The sequence below is a fragment of the Thermochaetoides thermophila genome, assembly GCF_000221225.1.
Source record: "Thermochaetoides thermophila DSM 1495 unplaced genomic scaffold scf7180000011821, whole genome shotgun sequence".
In the NCBI taxonomy this organism is placed as follows: Eukaryota; Fungi; Ascomycota; class Sordariomycetes; order Sordariales; family Chaetomiaceae; genus Thermochaetoides; species Thermochaetoides thermophila.
This window is the reverse complement of record NW_006383037.1, coordinates 1,299,883-1,311,136: the sequence shown is the minus strand read 5'-3', so window position 1 is coordinate 1,311,136 and position 11,254 is coordinate 1,299,883. Positions and strand designations below refer to the sequence as shown.

General features: G+C 56.5%; 3 protein-coding genes across 3 annotated transcripts; all 3 read left to right on the top strand.

Moving 5' to 3' along the window:
- Window positions 1-1,640: 1,640 nt before the first annotated feature.
- CTHT_0062720 (uncharacterized protein) lies at window positions 1,641-6,935 on the top strand (the record flags this gene model as incomplete). The annotated part of the gene is made up of 2 exons (XM_006696518.1): window positions 1,641-5,048; window positions 5,112-6,935. The coding sequence occupies 2 exons, from the start codon at window positions 1,641-1,643 to the stop codon at window positions 6,933-6,935; spliced, it is 5,232 nt and encodes a 1,743-aa protein (XP_006696581.1).
- A 1,123-nt stretch (window positions 6,936-8,058) lies between these two features.
- On the top strand, window positions 8,059-9,320 carry CTHT_0062710 (homoserine kinase-like protein; the record flags this gene model as incomplete). Its single annotated transcript, XM_006696517.1, has 3 exons — window positions 8,059-8,488; window positions 8,617-8,915; window positions 8,976-9,320. 3 exons carry the CDS (start codon window positions 8,059-8,061, stop codon window positions 9,318-9,320), a joined length of 1,074 nt encoding a protein of 357 aa, XP_006696580.1.
- Window positions 9,321-10,741: 1,421 nt separating this feature from the next.
- CTHT_0062700 (uncharacterized protein) lies at window positions 10,742-11,109 on the top strand (the record flags this gene model as incomplete). The annotated part of the gene is made up of 2 exons (XM_006696516.1): window positions 10,742-10,962; window positions 11,037-11,109. The coding sequence occupies 2 exons, from the start codon at window positions 10,742-10,744 to the stop codon at window positions 11,107-11,109; spliced, it is 294 nt and encodes a 97-aa protein (XP_006696579.1).
- Between the last annotated feature and the right edge of the window lie 145 nt (window positions 11,110-11,254).

Genomic DNA, 11,254 nt, shown 5'->3' with positions numbered 1-11,254 from the left:
GCAGGTGAGCTGTGTGAAGCTGTGAGTGTGAGCTGACGATCGGGACTCTTTTCTTCCACGCATCGTGGCCCCGCACCGCCGCCTGCGCAGTCTGCATACCCACACCACCCTCCGCTTGTCCAGGACTCCAAGACCTCCCAGGCCTGTCTTGTCTCTTTTTCCTGCCCGCACCGCTCACGCACCGCTCCGCCGTTTCCTGCACTGCACGTTGCTGCACCAGAGACTCTGGACTCCACACGCAATTGGCCCGGGCCCGTCAAGCATCGCCAGCACATCGACGCTACCCATCTTGGCCATTTGTGGACAATCCCAACTCCTCCCATAGGTTCCTCCCTCCGGGCTGCGTCCGGTTGGTAGAAGAAAAAAAAAGGCCACAGCAGCACGTACGGCAGAGAAGGATTCCCGCTTGGCTTCTTTCTGCCTCGTGTAGCCATCTCAACCCGCCTTCCAGGTTTTTGCCGTGCCTGCCCTACAGCTTGCTCGCTCGCCTGTTCCCCTCCTCCCATCACCATCGAGCCTATCTGTGCCGTGCTGCGGAGGCTGGGTGAACCGTGAGCAAGGCCTCTGGATTGGAGGTTGTGCGAGCAACAGGTGCCGCAGCAATCGGGATTCGGCTCCAACCCACACACACATACTCTCTCTTGTCACTCAGCTTTCCTGCTTGTCCTATCCAGCTTGATCCGCGATCCCACAATCTCCAATCCACCGCCAGTGCAACCTGGACCTCACTGGGAGAGGCACAGCTTGTCGCAGAAGCAAAAGGCTTCTGCCTACTTGCCTATCCAACTGCCAAACTCTTGCTGGCATCTTTTCATTTGACCGGCTCGTGGCTGGCCTTCTGATCTTCGCTCTTTGATCACATTGGAACGGAACTGCAAAGACCTGAAAAGACTCTCGAGTCTCCGGCAACCGGCCTCAAGCCAAGTCTCTCCTTAGGACTCTTATCACCATCGCGATTGGGCCTACGCCTGCTGTGCGCTGCCCCGCTAAAGCCAGTGAGGTTGGCACATCGGACTCTCGTTGCCGCTTCAACACGCGACTTGCGCATCACAGTGGACTGCCCATCGTCTTCTGACCGCCTGTGCCGCCTTTCACTTCCCTTCATTTTCACAGGCCGCCCAGAGTTTGTGCCACTGCCACTGCCACTGCCTGCTATACATGTACGTACGTTCGTCGCACCTATCTCTCTTTTTGTGCAGCTTTGTCGAAGTGCAGCATTGTTTTCTTGATGCGCCGTTAATTCTTTTTGAATTGCGCTGCGCAAGAGACTCAGAGTGCAGCACTGCTGCATGATGTGTCTTCGAGTCTGCTTGGGAACTTCTGGAATGATTGTTTGCTCACATGTCACTCGTTGACTGCTAGGGTTAACTGTGATTGCGCCTGATATCCTCTTCCTGACGGTCTTACTTCTGCCTAGCGAATCACTTTTTCTCTGCGTCTTTTTTTCCGCCCCCCATCCTCAGCATTTTACTTCGTGCCAGTCTCCAATAACTTTCTGCCTCAGTACTTGCCGGACAAGAAGCAAGTGACTCCGTGGAAGAGATTAATTGGTCAACCGAACCCAGCCGATAGGTCTCTGATACCTGATTGCCTAACCCCCAAAGTTGCACGTCAGCCTGCCCAACCTGGGTTAAGCAGCCATGGTTGTCGAGAGTAAAAGGCGAACGGCGCCGCCGTTACCACCGCCGACCGATACAAACTCGACCAGCTTGACCGGAACCACAAGCGAAACTGGGACCGATCTTTCCAAGGACGACAAGTCATCTTATTCACTCCCAGAGGATGGCACTCCTGTTACCATCAAAACCCATCGCGCCACCGGGTCACGGGCATCTCTGTTGATCGAGTACTTCGAAGGCGGCAGGGCCAGCACTACTTCCGGTGCTAGTGACAATCGCAAGCCTAGCGTCCGTGTCCGTGTTACCCCGGGCAGTAAACACCGATCGAAGGGGTCTTCGGGCGGTCGCATTGAGATCACGCAAACTAAATTGAGGAGAGCAAGTGTCAGCCGCCGTTCGGCTCATAAGAGCGCTGCCCAGAGCGAGCCCGAGAACCTCTCGGTTGCTCCTGAGGATAACGACGACGCTACCTCGTACGCCTCTGCTACAGAGGAGAGCACTGTGAGTCGAAACGTTGATATTGATATCGACCGGCCTTCGAACGCACGTCGTCGTCGCCCAGCCAGTCCCCTGATTCCGACGGGGGATGAGAGCAAGCTCAGCTACGGACAAAACACCATGAGTGAAATCTCGGCCATTCCTACCAACAGTTTCCTTGACGGGTCGGGTCCGACCACTTCCTTCGGGTACTCAGATGTCAAGAGCGCCAGGAGCAAGAGCCCGTCTCGCACAGCTGACTACGTTGCCGGCACAGCCTCTGGAATGGGTGCCGCGTCTGCTGGCGATAGGTCTCGGACAAAGAACCGTGAAGACCGTGAGCGGGTGTCTGTCTCCAAAACTCGGGAGCGTGAACGGGAGCGTGAACGGGAGCGGGAGAAGGAAAGGGAGAGAGAACGCGAACGAGAACGCAAACACAAATCGAGCAAGAGCCGGGCCAGCAGCGTCAGCAAGGATGACCGACACACCGAGCGTGCTAGGTCGCCCAGGAGGCGTTCGAAGGGTCATTCGGATTCAGTTGTCTCGGCTGCAGACTCTAGTGTTGTCTCCTCGGCCTTCTCACAGCACACAGTCCGATCGGGCGCCTCCAAGGCGTCGTCTATCAACAACCCCAAACTGCTGGAGACGGTCGAGGATGCAATTCGCCGCCTCATCCTTCCTGAGCTGAATGCTTTGAAGCGGGAGCAGAGTCAACGGAAACCCCGTCGCGATTCCTTGACCTCCACAAGCACAACAACGGCGTCAAGAGATGACTTTACCAGTGATAAGCGCCGGGGCGCTGGCGCTGACAAGTCGAACCCTCGTGATAGCATGAGGAGTAAGGAGAGTCGCGATCGTGAGGCTCGTAATGAGTTCAGCGACAGCAGTGGTGGCCTCAGTCAAGAGGAAGACTATGACGATTTTGACACCCCTGTTCGTGCTGTTGCTCCTCTAAGAATTCCATCTAACTACGAAAAGTCGCCGTCGGATGATAAGCAGCAAGCCAGGAGAAGACGTCGTGCCGAGATGCGTGGCCGTATGTCAGAGCATGCGCTCGACGATGAAGAGTCCGACTTAAGCCCTCCCGTCCCTCCAATGCCACTGATGAGTGATGTGAATCCCTCTGATGTGACGAGGGCCTCCATCTTGACGGCTGACAGCGATAGGCCTCTTTCTGCAACCCAAGAGCGGACCCCCGCTCGCGGTGCCCCGGACGACCTACGGTCCGACACCTCTACACCAACGCCAACAAAGCTCGCCGACATTCCTGCTCTGCCAGGCCTGCTCTCCCAGGTGTCCCATGGCGATCTCAAGCTGTTACCAAAGCAGCGGACTGGCGAACCTGATGAGTATGTGCTAGACGACTATGGAAACAAGGTTCCGCGTCGGCGCTACCGCGGCGAAGAAGACGAGTACGATGACGCCGACGATGCCTATGGTGCACAGAACCCTTACGATTATTACAGCACACAGGATGTCCCCCCTCCTCTGCGATATGTGCCGTATCAGCCTGAGCGCCGCGGCCTCAGCCCAATCCCGAGCGTCTCGGGCTGCACCGAAAGCGACCTGCAACCCAATCGTGACTCTATTTCCAACCCTCGGGCCAGCGAAGCCGGTTCTGCAGTAAGCCACGATTATCTAGACGAAGATCGGAGCACCCGCAGCTCTGTTCGTGACCAGCAGCCTGTGAGTGCGGTGAGCAGCGAATTGGAGCCTCCCTCTCCGGCCAAGGCTGTTCGTGCCGTTGACAGCAAGAACCCCGACTTCGTGCACCCTGTTACTGTTGAGTCGAATGTTGCGTCACTTGTTGACGGCTCAATGCTCGATGGTTCCGTTATGACAGGTGAATCAAGCGCCCTTGGTCACCATACATATAACCATGTCCGTGAGTCGATGGCTACCGTTGAGGAAGAGCTTTCGAGAGACCATGGCACTCCTTCCAAGCGCTCTGTGGATGAGCGCGGAGAGACCCCAAGCCAGGACTCTCGCGAATATATCGAGTACGAGCTGGATGAGTATGGGCGTAAGGTGCCCATGTCTCGCTACCGTCAGGCTCCTACGATGTCGGAGGCTGCCATCACCAGTGCTGCTGTCGGTGCTGCCGCTGCAGCTCTCAGGCAGCAGCAAAAACAGCAGCAGCAGCGACAGCAACAGCAACCGCATGTCATTTCGGATGAGGAAGACTTTGAGCCGGCGGGTGTTCAGCGCAACAAGTCGTTCAAGGAGCGGACCAAGAACTTGAATGGTCCGAAGCCTGGTATCGAGACCCCCAGCGCTGAGCAACTGGTCAACGGCAAGGGCAACGAGGAGGAAAAGCCTAAGCTCGGTTTCAGCAGTGTCCCCGACCCCAATGATCCTCTGCCGGAAATTGGTCAATGGCAAGATGATGACATGCTGACCAACCCCTCTCTCCTCAACGGCGACAGTGGTCGGGAAGAGCAAGAACACTGGCCTGCTGATGCCACTCCTCGCCTGCAGCGAGGGGATGCCCCAGACCGCAGCATCCAGGCTACCCCGGAGCAAAGTGAATGGTATCGGTCTCCGGAGGACAAGAAGCGTGACACACTTGTCACCAATCCGTATGAGGGATCGAGCCCGGTTGCCAACCTGCCCGCTATCAACGATGCCCTCTTGGGCAGCGGCGCCTTCAACAACCCGGCATTTGACGATCTCTATGGTACACGCAGCCCAATGAGCCACACCAAGGTTGATGAGGGCTACATCTCTCAGGGTCCGAACAAGACCCCCGACCCGCAAGCTGCCAAGGGTAAGGGACTCGATCTGGCCGGGGCAGGATCTGCTGCTGGGGCTTCCGATTCTTTCCTTGCTCCACAGCACACGCGAAACTTCAGCGGCATGTCCAGCGGCATGGGCAATCAGTTCTATGATGCCGCCACTGGTACGGGAATTGAGAACATTGAGTCCAAGGATATCATTGCTCTGATGCAGCATGTAAGTTTGCTTGTTGTCATCTATGATGGTATGACGATGAAGCAGATACTAACTCCGGCATAGCTGATGGTTCGCGATGCCCAACGCAGCGCACGCGACACAGAGCTCTTGGTGACCCTGGTCCGCGCTGCCACGGAGATGCGCAACAACTTTGAGGACCTCAAGCGTCTGTTGGCCGATACCGAAGATGTAATTATCACCGAGGTCAAGGAGAACACAGAGAAGACGGTCCAGCGTGCCATCGGTGGCCCACGCCCTTATCCTGGCAGCTCCCGGAACTCGCAAGCCGGCACTATCAGCGACGACATCAATGCCAAGAAGAGGAGCATTTTCCGGCGTGCGCTCAAGGGCCTCACCTCCAAGAGTGCCAATGATCTCACCAGGATTGAGGAGATGCTCATGCAGCTCCTGAATGAAGTCGACGCCCTCAAGGCGCAGACCGCCGGAGGCAACATGCAAAGCAGCATGGCCCCAAGCAATCTTGACATGCAGTCGTACCAGGCCCTTCAGCCTGAGGGCCAATATGAGCAGGATCAAGGCTACGAGCCGGAGGGCCATGCTGGCACCTCAACCACAAGCTATCCTTCTCAGTCTGGCCACTTTTCAGTTCAGAGCCGTGCATCTGGCAGACCTGGATATGACCGCAAGCCCTCGGCGTACAGGATCAGCACAGTACCGGAGGACAATGAAGACGAGTACGACCACGGGGGGCGTGCTGATGATATGAACATAATGACTCCTCCTCAGAACCAGCCCGCTAACGCGGCACCCCTGAACACATCGCCTGCTGCTCAGGGCACCAATGATAACACTCCAAAGACCGAGGAGAGTGGCAAGAAGACTAAGTCCGGTCGGTCGAGCTGGTTCCGCCTGCCCAAGATCTCACGGTGGTCGGAGACGACGACATCCAGCAGTGTCCCCGAGTCTTCTCGGCATAGCAAGCAGCCCAGCCGCGACGAGTCTGTCAACAACGCATCCGCCCCGCCACAGTCTGAGCCGTATCAGTATGAAGACAACTACCAGTTCTCCCAGCCGCAGACATTCCAAAGTGACAAGCTGCGTACCGGTTTCTCAGAGCAGGATCTTACGCACGGCGGTTTGCATGAGGAGCCGCAGCCCGACCCGGCGACCGTGTTTGACCAGATCCCGTCTCCTCCTCCGGAGAGCAACTGGATGACCCACAGCATGACTCCCGAGAACCCCAAGTACCGGGCGCACCGTGATTCCCTCAACCTGCAACACCCGCAGCCGCGGCCGGGCCAGACGGAGCGTTTCAAGGCTGCCCTAGAGTCCCAGGCTCTTGGCTTCGATGTCGGCTCCCCTATGAGCCCCAAGTCGGCCGACTGGGGTGCCTCCACTACGAGCCTGCCTCGCTTCCCGGCCGCTCCCGAGAGCTACGGTTCGGTCTCCCCTGGCCCCGGTGAGCACTACCATTGGACGAGCTCGTCGCCTCTGCCGGCCGCCAATCTGAGCGCTCCGCCGCTGCGCCCACCCAAGGAGCCGCTCGACTACCAAGACCCGAACGCGATGGCCCCTCCTGCCAGCCCCGGTGGCCTCAGTCAGATCCGCGGCACCCCCGTTCAGATGCCGCCTATGTCCGACTCGCGGTCGTCGACCCCTGCGCAACATAAGCGCGTTACCGCCCTACAGGGCAAGCAGACTGGCGGCAGCTACAGCGTTGAAAGCGGGTACGGCACAATGACCAGCGGCAGTGCTCCTGCTGCCGGCAGTGTGACCACGAGCGGCAGCAGCCCGAAGCTGGAGAATCGCAATCTGAGCAATGCTCTGCAGTCGAGCGCTGTCAATCGCAGGCCTAGTGGGCCTAGGCCGATGACGCCTAGTGGTCGGGAGGAGAGGAGGAGGGAAAGGGGTCTGTTCTCTCCTTAAATCGAGGGGTTGATGATGGGTTAGGCTGCTGGTTGGCCTTGGTGAGGTGTTGAGTTTGAAAAAAAAAAGATAGGGAGGGGAGGATGGACTGTCTTCTTTATATGGAGGGACCAATTAGAGTATGACGATGGTATGATGCGCAAGTTCATGGCCAAAAGAGAACAAAGACCAAAAATATTATGATGATACCGGAGGATTGGAGGAGGTTTGTCTTGGGTGGATGAGTGGTCTGTTGGGCTTGTTATATCTTCTCGGTTTTTTGTAGACTTTTGATGTTTACGGTAGCTGTTATTACGGCTTATGATGAAGAGTCTCTTATGATGATACCGATCGAATGCGAAAGAATGGGTTCTCTACCTCTATGACGATGACGATAATGAATGTAGTAAGTAACTGGGCTGGTTGTTAGCTGTCCTAATCTGTATCCCCCGATAAGGGTTGAGTCAATGCCTAGCCCGGACCAGGGTTTCGCCAGGAACACAACATTAAAGATTTATCACCCAAGTCCAGCTCTTGATAATTGATGACATCTCTCTTTTTGTACCACTGAGTTCCCTTGAAAATCCCATCAGCATGCTTTTGTAGTCTCAACTTTCAGTAGCGGCGACGCCCGTTGTGTACAACTCGAACCCCCCCCTCTCCATGGTCCCAGGGTGCTCAAAGACCAAACCGTCAGGGTTGACTTGGCCGGGTCCCCGCTCCGCGATCGGGGCCCGGGTCCCAACGAAAAAAAAAAATCCACAATCGCACACACAACCTTACAGGTTCGTGGCAACTCTGTTATCAGCTAGGTGGTGACCCCATTGCAAGACACTGCAGTCCACATCCTATTGCTTGGCTTGCAGTTTGGCCGGGCCGGTTCTTCAAGTCGGGTTTCATCCATCACGCTCATTGCTCACTCACACCCTCATACATCCTGACACACACCCCCAGCCCTTGTTCCCCATCCCGGAGGTTGGTGCGCATCATTAGGCAGGGCTTTGGGCGAAAAACTTTGTCATAATAAACTTACTCTGAAGGAACTTTCAGTGCCTTACAGGTTAAAGCAGACGAGAAAGACTTGAAAAAGGAATCAGAGTCACACATAAAAAAAAGGCACGGCAGGGTCAGTCACACCGTCACAATGGCCATCGAGTCCTTCATCATCAAGACCCCTTGCTCCTCCGCCAACATTGGCCCAGGCTTCGACGTCATCGGCCTCGCCTTGTCTATGTATCTGGAGCTGCACGTTACCATCGACCGTTCCAAAAAGACGTCGACATACCCGCTCAACTGCCGCATCACCTACGAGGGTGAGGGCGAGGGCACCGACGAGATCTCTCTTGACCCGGAGGTCAACCTGCTCACCCGTGTCGCCCTGTACGTGCTGCGCTGCCACGACCAGCGTTCCTTTCCCTGTGAGACCCATGTGCATATCAAGAACCCTATTCCGCTGGGCCGCGGTCTTGGGTCCAGCGGTGCTGCTGTCGTTGCTGGCGTCATGCTCGGCAAGGAGTGCGGCGGGCTGAAACATCTCACCCGGGAGAGGTTGTTTGACTTCTGCTTGATGATTGGTGAGTGTACTGTGCACCCTGGCCGGGCCGTGCTCTCCCGTTGGTGGTGGAACCAAAATAAGATGCGGCCTGACGGATACTGGTGATTGGAGTGAGTGAGTGGTTGACTGACATGTGCCGGCTTCTAGAGCGTCACCCGGACAACGTCGGCGCTGCCCTGTTTGGTGGCTTTGTCGGTACCTACCTCATGCCGCTCAAGCCCGAGGATGCAGCACGTAAGGAGATCCCGCTCAGCGAGGTCCTCCCGGCTCCTGCCGGCGGCATCGACACGGGCATCAAGCCCCCCGAGCCGCCCATTGGCATCGGTCATCATATCAAGTTTCCCTGGGCCCCTGAGATCAAGGCCGTTGTCATCATCCCCGACTTTGAGGTCCCGACAGCCAAGGCTCGCGAAGTGTTGCCGGCTCAGTACCCGCGGCTTGATGTGGTGAGTATATCTTATATAATATTATCTTCACTATGTCAACAGGGAGCTAACCCCAGACAGACCTTCAACCTCCAGAGAATAGCTCTGCTCCCCGTGGCGCTGGGTCAGTCCCCCCCTGACCCGGAGCTCATCTACCTGGCGATGCAGGACAAGCTGCACCAGCCCTACCGGCAGACCTTGATTCCGGGCCTAACGGAGATCGTCGAATCCATGACGCCGTCCACACAACCCGGCCTGCTCGGCGTGTGCCTGTCCGGCGCCGGCCCCACCATCTTGGCGCTGGCCACCGCGAACTTCAACGAGATTGCCGAGAGCATCATTGCCAAGTTCCGAGCTAACAACATCCAGTGCAGCTGGCGCCTGCTTGAGCTGGCCGAGGGCGGCACCCAGGTGTTGCGGGACTAGATTTGGTGGTGGCAATGGGGGGAAAGGAAGAAAAAGACCGAAAAGTAATAGAACTTGTGATACCCAACTGATGGCCTCCACGAGCATCGGTCCTGCTGCTCTACTGCTGCTTCTGCTGCTCTCCGATGGCATGAATGGTGCTAGAGTGCTACCCGGCAACATCCGAGACTCACTGGTGAAGTTGAACGGTCCGGCTGGCTTCAAACATTGCCAAGAGACACAAACTGCTGCATGAGATCAAGCTTCTTTCGATCGATCGGAATATCTCCGTGCCTGGCAGGGCTGTTTCTTGAACATCTGTTTTCTGTCAAACAAGGCAAACCAAATTCCCATCACCTCCGTCTCCTTCTCCCTTTCTTAAGAATTATTGCCCCAATCCCGAGGCGTCCTTGACGATGGCGTCATCCCGCCGACTGCCGGAAACAGCCGCGAACACGCGGCACACACCATGATGTGCATCATCATGGTCAATTTGCATGCCTTTTCTCCTGTCCCGATGCTCTGGATCTCACAAGATCGGTTCCAAATTGTCACCAATCCACCTCCGTGGCGTGTGTCTTGCCCGTCTTCCCCAGCTGAGAAACGCAACCATCACACAAGATCTCACCACGCCCTCCACCCTCATCGAAAGCCAGATTGACACCAACATGGTGATCGATCCAGCAAAACTGTGGCACATTGGAGCCCCACCCCGGCTACCGCCGCCGTAGGCGAGCCAGGCGCGCTGCTTGGCGGGCCAAGACCCTCAAGCGAGCCCGGGTTCCAGCGACCGCGCCAAGAGGGGCGCGGTACGTACCACGAAGCATCACACCACGACCGCGCGATTCCCAGTCCGAAATCGTGCCACGCCGGCCTCCAGCGTAACACGCGATTGGCTGGATGTCTTTGGCAACGCCTGCAAGCCGTGCTGGCTGACGATGAAAGTCTTGTACTCGTTCGCTTTTCTCGTCTTCGCCTGCACCCGCCGCCGCGTCGTGGAATGACATCTCATGGAGACGCCATGGAGACGCAAGGCAGGTCATCTTGCTTTGCGAGAATTGGGATTGGACGATGAGGGGTCTTGGGACGAACATGTTCCGGAGGGATGGCTGAGATGGCTCGGTTGTGACCGCCGCCAGCGGATGGACGGGCAGCTTGGAAATAGGGGATTGGTGTTACATATAAGATCAGGAGATTCCTTGGAACAGAGCGGTTTTTACTTTCTATCATCTTCTATCCTGTGTACCTCCATTCCAGCTCATCGACGTCTTAGACAAAACTAAGGGAACATCTCCCATCTATCCGTCCGTCTCTTTTTCCATCTTCTCTGCTCCCTCAAGCCAAAGCAACCCCTCTCCGCCCGTCGAGTCGAGTTTCTACTGCGCACTCAACCAAACACCAACCTAAACCAACCCTCTAAACACCAGATAAGATCTGTCAAAATGATCGCCCGTGCCGCTACCCGTGCCACGGCTGCTGCCCTCCCGGCCAACGCCACTCGCCAGGCCCTCATCCGCCGTCAGAATGTCTCTCTGATGCGCAGCCTGCGTGACTTCGCCCGTGGCTTCGAGCCCCATCCATTCCAACGCCTGCCCGTAGCTAGCAACCCTGCCCCGGCTGACTATGGCAGGCTCGTCAAGCGGGTCAGCCAGCAGCTTGTTGTGTATGCTCTGTCCTCATCCTCCTGTTTATATCATTTGCGTTATTGAATCAGGGCTGATAGTGTATCAATAATAGCTATCCTCTGGTTGCCTTCGGCCTGCTCGGCTGGCCGTACGTTGCGTACAAGCTCGTTGACGGCCACGTTTAAACGGTGACAAAAGGAGGTTGTTCCTTTTATTTTTTACCAAAGATAGTGGCATCATGCCTCGAGATTCCAACTCATCAAGCAACAATCGATGGGCAGGATAATAACACGACAGACTTTTAGATGGGATTGCATTTGGCGACGGGGT